Source organism: Aedes albopictus, chromosome 1, assembly GCF_035046485.1.
Source record: "Aedes albopictus strain Foshan chromosome 1, AalbF5, whole genome shotgun sequence".
Taxonomy (NCBI): Eukaryota; Metazoa; Arthropoda; class Insecta; order Diptera; family Culicidae; genus Aedes; species Aedes albopictus.
Genome location: NC_085136.1, coordinates 219,316,962 through 219,336,612, shown reverse-complemented (window position 1 = coordinate 219,336,612; position 19,651 = coordinate 219,316,962). Strand labels below are relative to the sequence as shown.

The 19,651-nt window shown below is 42.0% G+C and overlaps 1 protein-coding gene across 1 annotated transcript in view; it reads left to right on the top strand.

Annotated features, from left to right (window-relative positions):
* Positions 1-1,394: 1,394 nt before the first annotated feature.
* The window catches only part of LOC109400071 (1,5-anhydro-D-fructose reductase), a 32,603-nt gene continuing 14,346 nt past the window's right edge, over positions 1,395-19,651 (top strand). The window contains exons 1-3 of the mRNA XM_029851843.2: positions 1,395-1,681; positions 1,807-1,987; positions 19,467-19,648. Of these exons, the coding sequence (XP_029707703.1) occupies positions 1,610-1,681; positions 1,807-1,987; positions 19,467-19,648 (435 nt within the window). The 5' untranslated portion in view covers positions 1,395-1,609. The remainder of the gene's footprint in view (positions 1,682-1,806; positions 1,988-19,466; positions 19,649-19,651) is intronic.

Sequence of the window (19,651 nt, the reverse complement as noted above, 5' to 3'; positions counted from 1 at the left end):
CATGGGGAAGTGACATTCTACCTGACACAGGTCCTTTCAGGCCATGGTTGCTCCGACAGTATCTACACCGTTTCTGTCATGCGGGTTCTCCCGAATGCCCTGTTTGTACTGGTCTATAGAGGAAACGGCGGAACACGTTTTGATCGTGTGCCCGCGTTTTCACACAATGCATGACCGCATGCTTGCCACATACGGGGAGGACACAACTCCGGACAATCTTGTCCAGAGGATGTGTAGGAATAAGTTTGGCTAAAATGCCGTTTCAACGATTATCACCCACATCATTTTGGAGCTACAGAGGAGGTAGCGCATCGACTCGGAGAATGGCTAGTTCAGATGCGGTACACAAGGTGGTCCAGGGGTTCGAAGTCGGCTTCGTAGGTCATACTGGTGCCTTGTGGTCGAAATCGACCCTTACCGCGATTGAGTGGCCGCGTAGAGGAAATTCTGGTGTCGTGGCGTCGGTCTACTGGGTTGGATCCAAGGCCGCGGTTGGAAAGGGAGCGCCGGTAGGTGAAGACCCTACTGTCAGCAACCTTCTGGTGGAGTTGATAAGGCCTGAAGTGATATCCTTATTGCCTTCAGCAGGTCAGATCTGGTTGCACGTAGCCATCAGTTATTGATGTCTGCAAAACAGTTGGGCGCGGGTGTGGGGTTGACCCTGCCCGCCCTCTAGGACAAAGGGAGTGGTGAGGACCAATCAGGAAACTGGCTAAGCGCCAGCATGCTATCGTGATAGAGTCTCCAAAGCGAATCATGGATGTTCGTTACTGTAGGCTACGCAGTGTGGCCCTTTCAACGTATTTTACCTGAAAACTACAATTCTTTTAAAAATTAAAATCGGCCACCTGATTCAAAAGTTGATTTTTGAAAATATCAGTTTTAGAAAACTTTTAATTATTGGACCACCCTAATGACAAAATAAAATAATATGGGTCTACACATCCACCAAGTATCACTACATTCGGCGATCGAATGTATCGATTTTCTATGGAATGGCTGCATAATAATGATGTTAGGCAACTACGCGTATAATTGCCTATATGCATGTGCATGAATGTTAGAATATGCAACTAATATTACTCTATCGCCAAGAGTACTTTATTGATTATGGACAGGGAGTCTCTTCATATAGTATAACACAAAATTCTGAACCAAAGAATTGATTCATCGTCTTTGCTGTCGTACCGTGGGCCTGGGCCCCTATCATAGTTTAAATTTTTAATGCACCAACATGATGAATCAACTATTATTGTCATATCCACCCTAGCCCTTTAAAATCCATACAGCGTTTACATGTCCCACGGGTTCCCCCGCGCAGCAAGTATAAATAATTAAATGCACCACAAAACTGTGAAGAACGCGAGCTCCCACAGCCACGCGGATGAGTGTGTGATCGCACGCGCGAGAGCTGACCTGCCAGTTGCTTACGAATACGCGTCGCGATCGGTTTAACTTACGGTGGAGCTCCGTCCCATAGCAGTAAGGTAGATAAAGTCCACAACGAAACAAACTTTGATTCTGTTTGGACTTATCGCGCTGCTGCTGGGTAAACATTTTTCATACACGAATTTCCGGGTTAACGAATTGTGAATCGGTCAAGTGCACAATGGCTTGTAAGATGGACATCACGTTCGAGAACGGGACAAAGATGCCAGCCCTCGGATTCGGCACTTGGCGGGTAAGTTGATAGTTTGATGGGCAGCTTTATGTTAAGTGACTAGTTAATTACACCTCTCTGCTGATGTGGGAAATTTTCAACTCTTCACCTTTTCGTATTGTGTCTCATATGTACATCTACGACAGGCATCCGATGAAGAGGTGGAGAAAGCGCTCAATGAGGCCCTGGAAGCCGGTTATCGTCACATCGATACTGCACCGGTATATCTTAATGAGAAAACCATCGGCAAGGTGCTGAAAGAGTGGATGGATGCCGGAAAGGTGACCCGGGATGAACTGTTCATTGTGACCAAATTGCCACCTCACGGTAAGTTTTCGACTTCGTTAAAAAAAGTTTACAAAATATAACAAAGAGGCACATTTCGTGAAGTTGCAAAACCCGTTCAGTTTCCTTTATTACTTTAAAAGAGACTTCAATTTTTTGAAAATTCGTTTAGTGATAAATGGTTCGGAGGGCCAAGTTATTGCTGTGAAATATTCCTCCATGTAGTGGGCGCCCTTTTTCGGCCTAGTATTCATCTAATTTTATCGTGTGTATTGCAAAGTTGTTTTTTTTTTGTGATGAAATACACCTTCTGCTTTTTTCGTATTGGAATAACGCACCAACTGAAACAGAACCTGCATATGAACTGAGAAATTCTAAACTGATTTTTTGGTGGAGTCTTTGAGGAAATCCTGGAGGAGTCACGGGGAAAATATAGCAGAAATTCCTGGAGTGATACTAGGACCCTTCCAGAAATTATTGCTGGAATTCCCCATGCAATTACACCTAAGATTTCTATAAAAAAATATCCTACTGTGGTTTCTCCAGATATTTCTATAAAAAAAATCTGTTGTTATTCCTTCGGGAATTTCTACAAAAATTCCTTCAGAAATTTGTAATAGAATTCACCCAGTAAATCCAGCTGATATCCACTTGGAATTCTTGCGGAAATTGCTCCAGGAATATTGCTGGTATGCATTCATGAATTTCTAGAGCAATGCACTAGGAAGTCTTGCTGAAAATCCTAAGGAAATTCCTTTTGAGAGGATTTTCAAGAAGAATACTTGTAGAACACTTAAGCAGAAATACATAAACAGTGAAATCTGTGAAAAACAACGTGAGGAATTTCTATAACAATGCTATAGAATCTCTATAGGAGAGAAACCTCTGGCGCAATCGCAGCAGGATTTTTCCTTCACGCTTTTGTGGAGGTACTCCAAGAGGATTTTCCCAAAGATTTCTGCATGAATTCCTACAAGAGATCTTCTTAGGTTCTCCACGGAGTTTATTCAGGAATTCCTCTAAAAAGCCAACTGGGATTCCTGCAGAAGTTTCGCCTGTGATTTCCGCAGGGATTTAAAAAATATCTCCACAAATTCTTCTTGGAAACTCCTCAGGAATGTCTACTGAGTTTCCTTTCGGAATTTATCCAAGAATTTTTCTGGAATTACCTCTAGAAATTCTTGCTGGAATATCTCCAATTATGCCAATCATTGCAATTGTTCAACCTGCAATCCCTGCTGTTGCTTCTCTATGGATTCCTCAAGAAATTCACCCAGTGTTTGTTTTTTCAGGGATTCTTTTGTTATTCCTCTAACGATCCTTCTGGAAATTTCATTTCATATTCTCACAGAAAATTCTCTTCAAATTCCTTTGAGGATTTATGTAGGAATTGCTTCTGAATGCCCCTGGAATTTTCTCCAAGTATATGTGGCGAGAAACCTCCCAAAAGTCTTGATGGGATTCTTCAAGCGGTTTCTGCTGAAACCCTCCAGAAATCCTCAAGGACTCCTAAGAATGATAACTGCTAAAAGACCATCTGAAAATGCTTCAGAAATGTCAGCAACAGTGCTTGGATAAATCCTGGCAGGAATTCATGCAGCAAGAATTTCTTTAGGTATTCCGAAAGGAATTGTTGGAGGAATCTTTGGAGGAATCCTTCGAGAAATTCCAGCAAAAACTTAACTCTGGCTACGCCAGTTTGTATGTGCTTGATCCCACCAGGATTGCATGGGAAACCTAGAAAAAAATCATGGAGAAGAATTTCAAGGAGAAATGTCAAAAAAGTTCTTGGATGAACCCTTGCAAATTTTTTTGGAGGAATCTAAAAAACACCGTGGAGAAATCCTCGGAAAGATCTTTGAATATCTTAAACTATCCTTGGAAAAATCACTGGAGGAACTTTTGCAGGAATTTTTCGAAAAATCCCCGGAAGAATCCTTGAAAGTATTTCTTTAGCATTCACAGCACGGATTTCTAGAGAACCTCATCAGGCATTCCTGGAGGCAATCCAGAAGAAAGCTTTGGAGAAATCCTTTCGGAATTCCTTCAGAGCCTTCCTGTGATTCGTCCAAGGATTTCTCCAAAGATGTCTCTATGGATTCCTATATAGAAGTTGCCTAGGATTTCTTTGTGAACTCTTGATAGAGCATTTTTAAAGTATTTTCTGCTGGGATTTCTCCAGTAATTGCTGTTGGGAATACTCCAGGAGGATCCCCAGCAGAATTTGCTTGAGGAATCCTAGCAAACTTCCTTATGGATTCTATCCGAAACCACTGAATAAATCTCTGCAGTATACAGGTCTGTGGCGTAGCCCAGGGGGGGGGGGGGGGTGGTTAAGGTGTTATCCGGAACTACTTGCCCCGTCTTTAATCTCGTTCTTTCTCGTGTTTATCAAGGAGAACGAGTTATCAAAAACCAGATTAATCCACCTAGTGGTGATCGTGCCTTTCTCGTCAAATATGTACCTACTCATGATCTTTCCGTCGACGTTAGCCGAAATGTTCCTGAATCCTGAGAACATTTCATATAGAAAAGCAACAATTTTAACACAGCCATCATAGATTTGGGAAACTTATTGATGGCACACATTCCGATGTTATGTTCAACGACAAAACAGAGCCGACAAATATCAGACCTCTCAGTTGACTACTTGACTACTTTAACTTTATTCAAAATCCCAGATCATTTACGATCTTCGACAAAAAAATTTTTCACTACACTTTCGGCTATATTTTATTATTCTTGGTTACATGATTCATGTAAAAGTTGACCTCCTTATGAGAAAAATACAGAAAAGGGAAATTTTTCTTTCACATTCCAATCGCAATTTTTCTTTCACATTCCAATCGCAGCGAGGGCTCAACCAGCCGCACCCAAATTGTGAGCAGTAATTTTAGACACAAAAGGGATTCGAAAGACTTTATTTGGTGTTGATGCGATCAAATTATTATTTTCCCATTATTGTTTTTTTTTTATCACTTAACCTAACTTACAGCTCATTTGTCCACTAGGGCACTACCTGAGCGATTCCAATTGGACGCTGCACTTACACATTGTACAGCGCCTAAATGTATGCTTTTCTAATTTAACTATATATATCGAACTGGATATATCGAACTGCCTTTGTGCTGCTTTCATTTTTCTACCCTGTCCACAGTAGAATGATGAGCAAGATGATACTGATGTGTGGCTGCTGTTCCTTTTCCAGTCCAATTGGGGGTCGTCCATTATGAGTAGCGGTTCGCCGATATCCAAGTTTTCCGGGTACGTTGGAGCATATGCTCCGAAGAGGGTCAGGTGTCAGCTGTTCTCGGGGGAAGAGCAACTGACGAAAAATTGCAAGTGCCGGGGCTGGGATCGAACCCATGACCATCCGCTTATGAAGCGAACGTGTGGACCACTGCGCCACGGGCCCCGACAAACCCATTAATGGTTGATCCATCCTTCTATATATTTACACCGCACGAATCTGAAATGGTGTGATTTGATGAGATTGCTTTGGTCACGATTTTGATCTCTAGCACATATGAAGACTTCGACAATTTCTTAACTTTTAATCTTACCCAAAGATTTCCAGGGCATAAAAAAATCCACAAGCCGGGGCCCGTGGCGTAGTTGGTCACACGTTCGCTTCATATGCGGATGGTCATGGGTTTGATTGCCAGCCCCGGCACCTTGCAATTTTTCGTCAGTTGCTCTTCACCGAGAACGGCTGACACTGACCCTCTTCTGAGCCCAATGGCTCAAACGGACCCGGATACCTGGACATCGGCGAACTGCTACTCATAATGGACAATAGTATGGTACCCCGACTAGAAGATTCTAACAAAAATATAACATAATTATAACAAACCGTGATATTCATAACTTATTGCGATATAATCATGTTTAACATCTTTGGTGTTTAAAAATATTATAACTCAATTGTATCATATTATGTTATAGATGTTGCTCAATAACTCATTGTGAAATAATTTAGTTTTGATACTTTGACATTCAGAACATCATTTTACACAATTGTATCAAAATATGATAGAAACTAGTTTTCTTGAAGCTAAAATTTATATCATATTGTGTTAAAATTTTGATCTGATTATAACAAAATAGGTTATTATTTTGATTAGACCGGTGTACTTTTTGTTACAATTTTAGTTATTTTAACATCATCCTGCATCTAGTTTATAACATAATAAGTTATAGAAAAATTCCATAACATCATAACACAATGTGTTATAAACTTGATATTTTTTTCTAGTCGGGACACGCTTGTCTAGTCTAGTCTAGTCTACACATACACAGCCATTCATTGAAAGAATCCTGGAAAATGATAGAGTCGACTACTTCTATCATTCTTCTTGTCATTATCAATACTTGCAACGCATCATAAATGCATTACAAGTGTTGAAGCGGCCAGGCCTACTGTGCAGCGTCATTGAATACAATTGAACTAAACCATAGAACGGCGACATCTCGTCAGCCGATCCGTATAGTATGTGGTATAAAAGTGATGCATAAACGTTGGGAGTGACTTTGCTAAGAAGGTTAATGTCACTCCGTTGAAGCTTCCTCTCCTGGGATGGGACATAGGCATTTATTCCTCATGTCCTAGCTCGAAAGCTTAGGCTTAAGCGCCAGTGCTCGCTCTCTGAAACGAGAAGAAGTTATGATCTCACCCCCTTCACGCATTCAAGCAAAATGGTTATTATGAGATAAATATATGCAAAAATAAATAGGAACATTCTCACCAGGTCTCCGTTTTTTAGGATTTCAATACCACTGTGATTAGAACCATCTCCGACCAGAAACATACGGGAACGGTTTATGTTTGTTTCAGGTTTTAATCAACGACGAAGGCCACCGGTATTGCCACCTCTGTTTTCTTCCTTTTTTTGCCCATTTCTCATCACACTCACTCCACAAACCGATTTATCTGATTCCGCGATGGCGCGATACTGTTTCCAACTTTGAACGCCGCTCGATTATTGAAAAACAAACATTTAAATCACTAGCAGAATAACAATTGCAGCAAAAACTTGCTTCTAAAATCATCGATTAAGAAAAAAATATTCACAGCAGCATGTGCACTCTTTCGCCAGCCGAATCGATTAGCACGTGGAGGCCCCATAAATCACATGGGAGGAATTCCAACACTTTCTTTGCAGCAACACTAATAGCTAAAACTGGAACTGATCGGAACCGGAACAATACTCGCGAAAACTATCAATAATCTTGAAAACAATTCCGGGGGCAAAGCACTACCAGCCGTTTTGCAAATTTATCGGCCGAACGGAACACCACGTATCATTGAGGGAAAAGTGACAGACGATTTCCTAGTCGGAATGAGATTTTGTTGAACAAATAAATAATTCACGAGAACGAAAAAAACGGTGACCAATAGTATGGTACACGCTTGTATGGAAAAAAAAAATCCTCGCTCCAGTCGACTTTTTAGATCCCATTTAGGTCCCATATGAACTGTACAAAATTTCAGCGCAGTCGGTGAAACTATAATTTAGCGCAAGCAGTTCATAGTTTTCATAGGATTTACTATGGGAAAAGTTACACTTTCAGATAAAAAATCCCAGAGGTCGTCCCTTGTCTCCTTAATTCAAATCGATCAGTGTTTCTTGTAGAAAAATCAATTATGAAACTTTCCTTCGAAGACCGCAAAACAATTGGATGCTTGTGGAAAAAAATATTGATTTATTACCGATTAGTGATCCAACGAACGGCTTTTTATTTTGTTTTATCAGCAGCACTGCTACTGCTGTTGTTGCATGGGGTGGCGGGAAGCATCACCACCCCCAGAAACAGCAGCAGACAAGGCAGCAGCTACAGTGCTGCTAATAAAACAAAACAAAAAGCCGTTCATTGGATCACTAATCGGTAATAAATCAATAACTTTTTCCACAAGCATCCAATTGTTTTGCGGTCTTCGAAGGAAAGTTTCATAATTGATTTTTCTACAAGAAACATTGATTGATTTGAATTAAGGAGACAAGGGACGACCTCTGGGATTTTTATCTGAAAGTGTAACTTTTCCCATAGTAAATCCTATGAAAACTTTGAACCGCTTGCGCTAAATTATAGTCTCACCGACTGCGCTGAAATTTTGCACAGTTCATATGGGATCTAAAAAGTCGACTGGAGCGAGGATTTGATATTTGTCCCATACTAATGGACAACCCAATCGGACTGGAAAGGAACAACGGCCACCTATCATCATTGTGCTCATCATTCTCTATACATGTATAGAGTAGAAAAAGTGAAAGCAGCAGAAAGGCAACCAGTTCGATAAAGTATAATAGAATACATCTAGGCGCTGTACAATCTGTAGGTACAGCTGTCAATTGAAATCGCTCACGTAATGCCCTAGTGGACAATAGAGCTGTAAAATTAGGTTAAGTGATTAAGAATAAAAAAAAATCCACGAGTTGATTTATCGCAAGCATTGATTTTGTTCAATTTTGTTCCGCTATTTGATGTGCCACATGCATGGGTTTGGTTAAATTTTACGTTTGACCACTTCCGACGGGAAACCTGGAACGCATTCCATGACACTACCGATTGTCCCAAATATGGTCTCAGACTGTTTCTTGTCTGTTCATCAGGTTACCTAAGAAGCCGCGAATTGATGTGTTGAATGCATGGGTTGACATTTGATCAATTCCGGCGGGACACTCGGAACCCGTTTCGGATCGCTACCGGTCGTTTTTTAATGCGATCTGAGGCTATTTTCTTGCTAACCCTTCGATAATGAATTGAAAAAGCCGCGGTTTTATGTGTCACATGCATGATTTTGCTTCACTTCTCTATTTTATTACTTCTGGTGGAACACCCGCAACCGATTTCGAAACAGTATTATGTACTAGTCTTAGATGTGGCGTGCGACTATTTTCTTACTGATCGTTCATCAGCCGCTATGGTTTGGTTCCCTTCTATATTCTACCACTTCTGGCGGGACACTCGTTCTGGAACACTACCGGTTCTACCAAATATGGCCTGAGACTTTTTGCTGGCTAACTATTCATTAGGCTATTGAAATAGCCTCGATTTGATGTGGCGCATGCATAGGTTCGGACTTTTATATTTGACCAAAATCGGTTCCCGGAATCGACCTGTTATCCCAAATAAGTTTGGGCATATTTTCTTGCTAACCGTTCATCAGGTAACCTTATAAATCATTTGATATATCGCATGTATTGGTTTTCTTGTACATTTGACCATATCCGGCGGTACACACGGTATCGGTTCCGTAACACAGTAATATGGTCTGAGACTAATTTCTTGCCAACTGTTCATCATGTTACCTTAAATTAGATCCCTTATGTGATCTTAGCCAACTTCCTTGATTACTGATTATTAGGTTATTAAAAAAGCCGTGATTTGACGTGTCGCATGTTATATCCGAGCAGCGTTTCTGGCAGCACTGGAGCTGTCAACCGCACGAGCGCAACCACTCGTGCCAACCTGCCAACCACAACAACTTCCGCAATGGGACCACACCGTAGTGAAAAGATCACTCCGTACCACCATTTCGAAGAGAGTAAAAGAATAAAGCTCATCAGTTTAAAGTTACGCGTTTTGCTTCTACTAATTCAATTCCGCCGGTCCGAATTCGGTTCTCTCGGTAGTTCCTCCGCCCAGTACATAATAGTTTGGCGACGAGAAGTTCGGAGCTGCGCGAAATTCCGGTATTTGTGTGCTGAAAAGTTTCGACATCGCGTTCGGCTGGCTGCTGCATTTTTTTCCATGGTGGATCCACGAGTCGGTGGAGCTGGCGGCGGGGCGGCTGCGGCTGCTGCTGCCGGTGGCGTTGCTGTGGTGCCGGTTACTTTCACGTTCGAGCCGTTCAATGCTGCGACATCGAAGTTTGACCGATGGTTGGAGCGGCTGCAAGTTTCTTTCCGGATTTACCACGTTCCAGACGCCGACAAACGCGATTACCTGCTTCATTACATGGGCGGCGCTACCTACGACGTGCTCTGCAACAAGCTGAAGAACGAAAAGCCTGAAACGAAAACGTTCGACGAACTTGTGGCTCTTCTGAAGGACCACTTCAGTCCGGTTCCTTTGGAAATTTTGGAAAATTTCAAGTTCGCGAGCCGCAAGCAGTTGGAGCACGAATCCCTGAGCGAGTACCTGATGGATTTGGAGAAACTCGCCCAAACATGCAACTTCGAGGACCACTTGGACAAAGCCATCCGGAACCAGTTCGTTTTCGGAATCCGGAACCGTGTGATACAGTCGCGGCTACTGGAAATTCGGAACCTGACGCTGGCGAAGGCAAAAGAAATCGGATTCGGAATGGAGATGTCTCACCGCGGAACCGACGAAATGCATGGTTCCCGATCGAAGAGCGAGGTGCAGCACATCGAGCACGGATCCAAGAAGACGAGGAAGAAGAAGAGTTTCCAGTCGTCGAGTCAAGCAAGTTCCCACCACCAACCAAGCAAGCGTCATCAAGGACGTTTTTCATCTGAGCGTGGTTCAAGGTCTTGCGGGTAAGTTTCTGTTGAATTTGACGATTAATCACAGAGAGCTCACATTCGAGGTCGACACCGGATCGCCCGTATCCCTCATAAATGTACGTGACAAACGACAGTACTTTAACGACTTGGACATTCTCCCCACGACTACACGGCTCGTAAGTTACTGCGATAATGATATCGGTGTACAGTCCCGATTCGTTCGTTGACGGTTCGTTAGATGGGCTGTCTCGATGGTTGGATGTTCGCTGGTTGGGGCAAAACCCAACTAAAACGCACTGTCAATGTCAAAATCGATGTCAAAACGAGTTTGACGTCTGACCGTCGTCGCATCGCAGCTCCTGTTTACAGACCGTTTGCGCAAGTATGTGTTTCGTGACGTATTTCTCGTCACTTGCGTGTGTCTAGAGCATTTTGATCAGTTGTCAGTTGCCCCAACGAACGAACACGATTCGCTAATCGGGGCGCAGTCGTGACCCAACGAGCGAATCCTCACTGTACTCGGTAAAATTATGGTAAATGTTGTTGCCAATGGTGAGGAGCTCACACTGCCTCTGCACGTCGCAGAATCTAGCAGGCACCCCCTGCTGGGACGCGATTGGTTACTTGCTATGAATTTGGATTTCAATCGCGTATTCAGACCCGGTACACATTCGGTTTCTTACTGTGGCGGCAAGGATCAATCCACCGCCAGTGCGTTAAATGCTTTGCTTGACAAGTTCTCACATATTTTCGATGAACGTGTGGGTAAAATTGAGGGTGTACAAGCTTCGTTGACTGTTCGTAAAGATACAAAGCCAGTCTACGTGAAGGCAAGGCCAGTTGCATTTGCGGTACGGGACGCGGTCGATAAAGAGATTGAGCAGTTTGTGGGCGATGGCATCTGGGAAAGGGTGGACCACTCAGAGTGGGCCACTCCTGTCGTTGCAGTGAGAAAGGCTGGCGGTAGGGTACGATTGTGCGGTGATTATAAAATCACATTGAATCCGCATTTGCTTATTGATGACCATCCTCTTCCTACAGTTGAGGAACTGTTTGCGACTGTCGCCGGGGGAGAGACGTTCTCTAAACTTGATTTGTCTCAAGCCTATTTGCAACTTGAGGTTCGCCCGGAAGATAGGGATTTGCTTACGTTGAGTACCCATAGGGGTCTTTTCCGCCCTACCAGGCTTATGTACGGTGTTGCCTCCGCCCCGGCCATATTTCAGCGTTTTATGGAAGAAATCCTCCAAGGTATACCCGGCGTTACCGTCTTTATTGACGATATTCGTGTCACTGGACCGGACAGTAAAACACATTTGCTTCGACTCGAGGAGGTGCTGAAGAGGTTGGAAATACAACTTGCGTGTCAATAGGGACAAGTGTGACTTCTTCTCAGATCGGATTGAGTATTGAGGTTACATGGTCGACAAGGCGGGTATCCATAAGCTGCGCGATAAGGTTGATGCGATACAAAACATGCCGGTTCCGAAGAATAAGGAACAAGTCCGGTCCTTTGTTGGGTTGATTACATACTATGGTCGGTTTTTCCCAAACCTTAGTACGATTTTGTATCCGCTCAATAACTTGTTGAAAGATGACGTGCCTTTTGTCTGGAGTAGGGAGTGTGAGAAATCGTTCTTGTACGTCAAGAAGGAAATGCAGAGTGACAGGTTCTTAGTCCACTATGATCCTTCGCTTCCGGTGGTTCTGGCTACCGATGCGTCCCCATATGGTATCGGGGCGGTCCTCAGTCATCAGTACCCTGATGGAACTGAGCGACCTTTGCAGTACGCCTCACAGACTCTTACCCGTACGCAGCAAAAATATTCGCAGATTGACAAGGAAGCTTATTCGATCATTTTCGGTGTTCGCAAGTTTCACCAATACCTCTACGGTCGCAGGTTTACCCTTGTCACGGATAACAAGCCCATTAGTCAGATTTTCTCAGAATCCAAAGGACTCCCAACTATGTCCGCAATGCGCATGCAGCACTATGCGGCATTTCTACAGGCTTTCGACTATAGGATTCGCCATCGCCGGTCATCCGATCATTTCAACGCCGATGCCATGTCCCTATTACCGACACCTCACACCGACCCCGAGTCGGAGATTGAAGAGCCAGATGCAGTTGAGGTGAATGCAATTCAGACGCTTCCGCTCACGGTTGATGAGTTAGGTTCAGCTACCCTTTCTGATGACAGTGTTCGTGAGTTAGTACGCGCTTTGAGAACAGGGAAGACAGTTGATGGCAAATTTCGATTCGGCGTGGATCAAGAATAGTTCGGTTTGCAGAAGGATTGTTTGATGCGTGGTAGTCGTGTGTATGTTCCCCCGTCGCTGAGAATAAAGGTTCTTCGTGAACTTCATTCAACGCATTTCGGTATTACTAGAATCAAGTCACTTGCTCGTAGCTACTGCTGGTGGGAAGGCATAGACAAAGACATCGAGAGTCTTGTTAAGGATTGTGCTTCGTGTCAGGCTGCTAAGGCTAACCCACCGAAAGTTTCGTTCCATTGCTGGGATACACCCTCCGAACCGTTTCAACGAGTTCATGCGGACTATGCTGGTCCGTTCATGGGTTTCTACTACCTGATTCTGATAGATGCGTATTCTAAGTGGCCCGCGGTTTATGTGGTCAAAAACATGACTACTGAAACCACGATTCGTTTTTGCAGGGAGTTTTTCAGTACTTACGGTCTACCTTCTGTTTTTGTAAGTGACAATGGACCTCAGTTCACCTCCGCAGTCTTCGCCAACTTTCTGAAAATGAATGGTATTGTGCACAAACTCAGCGCACCGTACCACCCTGCCACAAATGGCCAGGCAGAGCGGTTCATACAGACGATGAAGTCTAAGCTCAAATCTTTGAACTGCAACCGTTCTGAAGTGCACGGCGAAATCTGTAGTATTCTCCTATCGTATCGAAAAATGATTCACCCTGCCACTGGATACTCCCCCGCGATGCTAGTTTTTGGACGCCAGATCCGGTCTAGGCTTGATCTTATGATTCCGTCAAAGGATCCGAACCGAAGCGAAGTTCAGTCTAAAGTAAGGGAATTGCAAGTGGGTTCTAAAGTAGCAGTTCGCGAATACGTTCACGAAAATAAGTGGGAATTCGGGATTGTTAAAGAACGACTTGGTAAACTCCATTATTTGGTTCAACTCAATGACGGACGTGTCTGGAAACGCCATATTGACCAAATGCGTAGCGTTGGTGCAGGTCTCTTGAGCTCTCCAGCAGATGCAACTTTTGCACGCGGCGGAGAGATCGGTTGTCGTATTTTCCAAGACAACGCTACCGCAGTAGCTTCTGACATGCCGTTGACTACAACACCGGAAGAAAACATACATGCTTCCGCTGACTTGACTCCTGTTCCTAATCCGACCGTTCCTAACCTTTCAACGGGCATCCAATCGCCGATTTCGAATGGAATGGCCAACACTGGGAGATGTGCAAATTCAGCGGGCTTGCCGGCAGATCAAGGACTGCCTCGATCGCAGCGGACGACCAAACCTCCGCAGCGGCTCATCCTGTAGCGAGAAGCTCGTTTTGCGGGGAAGAGCTGTTATATCCGAGTAGCGTTTCTGGCAGCACTGGAGCTGTCAACCGCACGAGCGCAACCACTCGTGCCAACCTGCCAACCACAACAACTTCCGCAACGGGACCACACCGTAGTGAAAAGATCACTCCGTACCACCATTTCGAAGAGAGTAGAAGAATAAAGCTCATCAGTTTAAAGTTACGCGTTTTGCTTCTACTAATTCAATTCCGCCGGTCCGAATTCGGTTCTCTCGGTAGTTCCTCCGCCCAGTACATAATATCGCATGCATGAGTTTAGTTCACTTCTACATGTGGCCTCTTCCGGAGGGACACAAGGAACCAGTTCCAGAGCACTACCGGTTCAGATATGGTCTGAAACTACCGTGATTTCGGGTGAAATTGATCACTTTTCACCGTTTTTGGCTTCTTATTTTTGAATAGTTGACGATATGGTCAAACTCAATACTTTAAAATAAGTACGACCACGACTTTCATCAGTTAACGAGGTTGGAACTTCTACTGCAAATCATTGTATTGCAATAAATATCATTTAAAATAAAAAATCAGAAATTTTACTTTCGGGGTGAAATTGATCAGTCAGTCAAATGTCTTTGTAAGTGCTGAAAACAAATTTTCCATCGAAATTAACCACCCTAGAATGCGAAAAGCTCTGTAAAACTTATACAAGTTTAGTAAATTCCTAATTATTTAAGATTAAAGCTTAATAAATCTAAAGAAAACGCCTAAAAGTATGCAATTTCCATAATAAACAAGCCATTATTTAGGCAAAAGTACTATTTTATGCATAAATATCAATATTTATAGAACTTTTGATGACGAAATCAGGTTTAGCGAACACTTCACAGCTATAAACATTGATTCAAATATTTATTCCATGCGCGACACAGCTACGGTTACAAAAGTTTGCAAGCGTTCATGAAATTCGCCAAACACGCAGTTTCGGAAAATATTAAATTTAATGCAGAAATATGTGACTAATTAGTTGTAAAATATGTAAGCTCATCATTAAATAACCCTTGAGCCAGATGATGGCCATTTTCTACAAATTATTTTAAGTTCGAAGCTCTATTTTTGACAAATAAAAATTGTTCTTACGTCGATTAATTTCACCCCACTGATCAATTTCACCCGAAAACACGGTATTTTCTAAATAACCGGTCATCAGGTTATTGGAAAAGCTGTGATTTGATGTGTCGCATGCATGGGTTTGGTTCACTATTATATTTGGCCACTTCCGGCGGGACACCCGGAACCGGTTCCGTAACACTACCGGTTCATATATGGTCTGAGACTATTTTCTTGCCAACCGTTAATTAGGTTATCAATAAAAGTCGCGCTTCGATGTGTCGCATGCATGGGTTTGGTTAACTGTTTTGGTCACTTCCGGCGGGACATCCGGAATCGCTTCCGGAACACTACCGGTTCAGATATGGTCTGAGACTATTTTCTTGCTAAACGTTCATCAAATTATCGAAAATGCCACAGTTTGATGTGTCGTATGCATGGGTTTGGTGCATTTTCATGTCTAGCCGCTTCCAGGGGTACTAGTACGGAACACCTAAATGGCCATAACTCCGGAACGGCTGGACCGATCCGAATCATTTTCAATAGGAAACAATGGGACCAGATTCCGCGTCGAATGAACCATTGGTCATTAAAATCGGTTGAGGTTTACTGCCAAAAAGTGAGTGTTTTTGTTCACACACATACACACATACATACTAGCGTGCTTCAAAAAATCGTATTTGCTCCACACTGCTTACGCGATTCGTCACCTGATTCTATGCCTTCTCCAAAAAATTGAGCTCATTTGGTTGAAAATTGAGACTTCACAAGTTTGTATGGGAATTACTATGGAAAACGATGTTTTTCATACAATGGACCGTGGTATTTCCCCAAGTGTCCTAGAACGATAGTTGATCCTTGGTACTTCAAGGTTACACTATTAGCTACAACTTTGTCGAAGACTTCATTGAAATCGCATGCCTCATTCATTAGTAATTTCCATACAAACTTTGAAGAGCTTGTGCAGTCTCAAAGTTTAATCAAATGAGCTCAATTTTTGGAGAAGGCATATAATCTGGTTACGAATCGAATAAGCGGTGTGGAGCAAAAATTATTTTTTGAACCACGCTAATACCTACACACAGACATCACCTCAATTCGTCGATCTGAGTCGATTGATATATGTGACTCGAGTTTTCTATCAAAAAGTCATTTTTGGAGTGAACATATAAAGCAAAAAGAAAAGGCTGCTTACGCAATGACCATAATTGCATGAAGTAATCTATTTCCATTCCCCTAATTCCTGTAGGAATGCTACGTCTCCTTTAGAAATTTCTTCAAAATTCCTCCAGCGATTTCTTCAAGAACACCATCAAACACCATCCACCATCATTAGGTGGATTAATCACAAAAATGGAAATTCACAAATAAAAAGTTTGATATAGGTATAGAACAAATTATTTTAATTCGACATTCAGGGATGGTAACACTCAATTTCAAAGATTTACACTCACTTGCTATTTTCTCAGCTCAGAAGCGCGCAATCAAGAAACAATGTATGGACGACTTTTGCCTTGTGGTTTTGTCTAAAACTTTGCCGAATAGAGTAGAGGTAGCACACGAGTCCCAAAGTCGTGACAGAGCTGCGAAAGCGACTCTTCACGAGGTGAGTGTAATTTACATTCACCTCGTGGAGAGTTGCCTTTGCAGCTCCCTCACGACTTCGGTATGCGTGTGTGACCCCTACTCTATTCGGCAAAGTTTTAGACAAAACCACAAGGCAAAAGTCGTCCATACATCATTTTTTGACTGCATGCTTCTGAGCTGAGGAAATAGCAAGTGAGTGTAACTTTCTGAAAGTGAGTGTTCCCATCTCTCTCTCTTCTTGGCGTAACGTCCTCATTGGGACAAAGCCTGCTTCTCAGCTTAGTGTTCTATGAGCACTTCCACAGTTATTAACTGAGAGCTTCCTCTGCCAATGACCATTTTGCATGCGTATATCGTGTGGCAGGCACGAAGATACTCTATGCCCAAGGAAGTCAAGGAAATTGCCTTTACGAAAAGATCCTGGACCGACCGGGAATCGAACCCGTCACCCTCAGCATGGTCATGCAGAATACCCGTGCGTTTACCGCCTCGGCTATATGGGCCCTCCCATCCTTGACGACATTTCGAACTAACTCCGACCATTCCGACGTTCTCTGTCCGCTTTTACAAACTAGGCATATGTACAAGTATTGACTTCTCCCTATTCATATAATAAATATTTATCTAACCAACTCTATAAGTTATAGGCATTTCAGCCTCATTTTCAGGTTAAATTTACCATTCAAACCATTGAGTAATCGTGAACGTAAAAAAATGTACTCTGTTACTTTTGAACTTTTGAACCATGTGGTACACTATTTTATAAGTTGTACTTAAGAGTTTAAAAACAATGTAGCAATCCATCGGACGATTGATTGAACAAAAGTTCTAATTTAATCTGACGATATGAAATTGTACATGGAGATAATGAAGAGGGCAGATTTGATAAAAATCCAACGCGAGGTTGATGCATTTCTGAACTTGCTTGATATAAATGTAAAAGGGAGACTTGATCCCTTTTTCTTAATTTATCTGAAACTTTAAGAAAAAACACAAACTAAATCCGATTTCCGTTCAAAATGGCAGGTAAACATCTATTGCAAGTTAATACACAACAGAAGGCCTTTAAATTATTGTTAAAGTATTCAAAACTGTGTTTTTAGGGAGGCATGTCTTATGATCAAGGATGGGATCATTCATTTGCAATCATTTACATTGACTTGCTGTTTACTCGCTTCAAAAACATCGCAGCAAAAATTAATGTATGGAACACTTTTTCATTTTTGTTTTACCTGAAACTTCGTAGAAGAATATATTAGCGTAGAACCGATAGTTAAGTCAACAGAAGGCAGCAAACGCAACTCTCCACGGCGTGAATGTAATTTGCATTGACCGCGTGGAGAGTTGCCTTCGCAGCTCGCTCACGACTTTGGTATGCGTGTGCGACCCCAATGTTATTCGGCAAACTTTCAGATAAAACTACAAGGTTAAATTCATCCATACATTGTTTTTTGATAGCATGCTTCTGAACTGAAATAATAGCAAGTGAATGTAACTCTTTGTAAATGAATGGTCCCATCCCTGCTTATGATTTTATTTTCCAAAAATGGGTGACACTTGATCCCCCTTTGAGCACATGGCTTATTTCAAGGGAAAATAATTCCAGGGTCTTCCTATTCATTTTCTTTTCGAGTTGTCTTGTATTTTCGATGAACATGGAGTGTTTGAAATTGTAAGATTTCCTTAAATTTTTAAGGAAATGCCGTATTTTCAAAATGGGGAGACTTGATCCCCCTTTCTTGGTTTGTACTAAAGTTATAGTTATCTGACACATACTATCGTTGAATAGACTAGAATTCCAAGTAAATGGAGGCTTCCGAATAGAATTAAATTTTTCACATGTATAATGTACGTGTAATCCTCGAGGGGTCAAGTCTCCCCATGTCACTGTTGTGTATACTAAGCCGAATTAATTAAAATATGTTAAGGCTTTTTACGGCATCATCAGTATCGGTAGCCATGTTGGAAATGTGGCTCGAAATTTTAAAGTGATAATTCTCTGCCACCAAAGCCAATATTCGTATGAAAATATAAATAAAAAAAAAATATAAATATAAATATGCTCACTCGCAGTGATCGCGATGATACTTTTTCTGATACGTTGCTGAAGAATTGACAGTTTTTTATCACTTCAAAAACGCGAGGCAAACAATCATTGAAAAGCAAAAGGTCAATGATTCGTTTGAAAGCATAGTGAAGCATCATGACACCTTAACAACAGCCTTATTTGGATAAATAAGTTTGAAAGTATTTTAATTACACTATGTGCTGTAAAATTTTGACACGATTTGATTCAACAGTTATTGAGATTTTTCGGAATCGTCAAAAAGATTTCTGAAGGACTGAAAACAAACCATCAGCCGTTAAAAAATAATGCAATGTACAATCGAAATCACTTGTAGCAGTCGTTTGTCCAGGAGTAGTTTTGGAAAAATTATGCTAGAAGAAAAATGTTTTTGATTCCGAGAAAATATGGGGGGAACAAGTCTTCCCAGGGATCAAGTCTCCTAAGTCTCCCCTATCTTTTACAAGAAAACACGAATCATCGAATTTCAACTGATTGTTGGTTAATGCTGTTAAAGCTGTTGTACGAAATTTAAGCTTATTACTGGATTACAAGCTTTCATTTGTAGATCATTCATAAATCACAAAACATAATTCAGCTCTAATCACAACGAACATCATACTATAAACGGTCCAATGAGCATATTAATGAATGTTTATAACAAATACTGTGAAATAATTGATTTAACTATGTATGTAAAGACCGTTTATAAATAAATAAATAGATTGAATTGAATTGTATTTCTTTTTCCCCCAAAACTCTCTCAACAAGGAACACGAGCCAGCACGGTAGAGAAATTCCTTCGGAAATCGTTGGATGATCTACAGTTGGAGTACGTGGATTTGTATCACGTTCACGTGCCGTTCACCGTGCCGGAGGTTGACGGTCCATTCCTGGTGGAAGATGGACTGATCGTGCTGGAAACGACAACGGATCATATCGCCCTATGGAAGGTA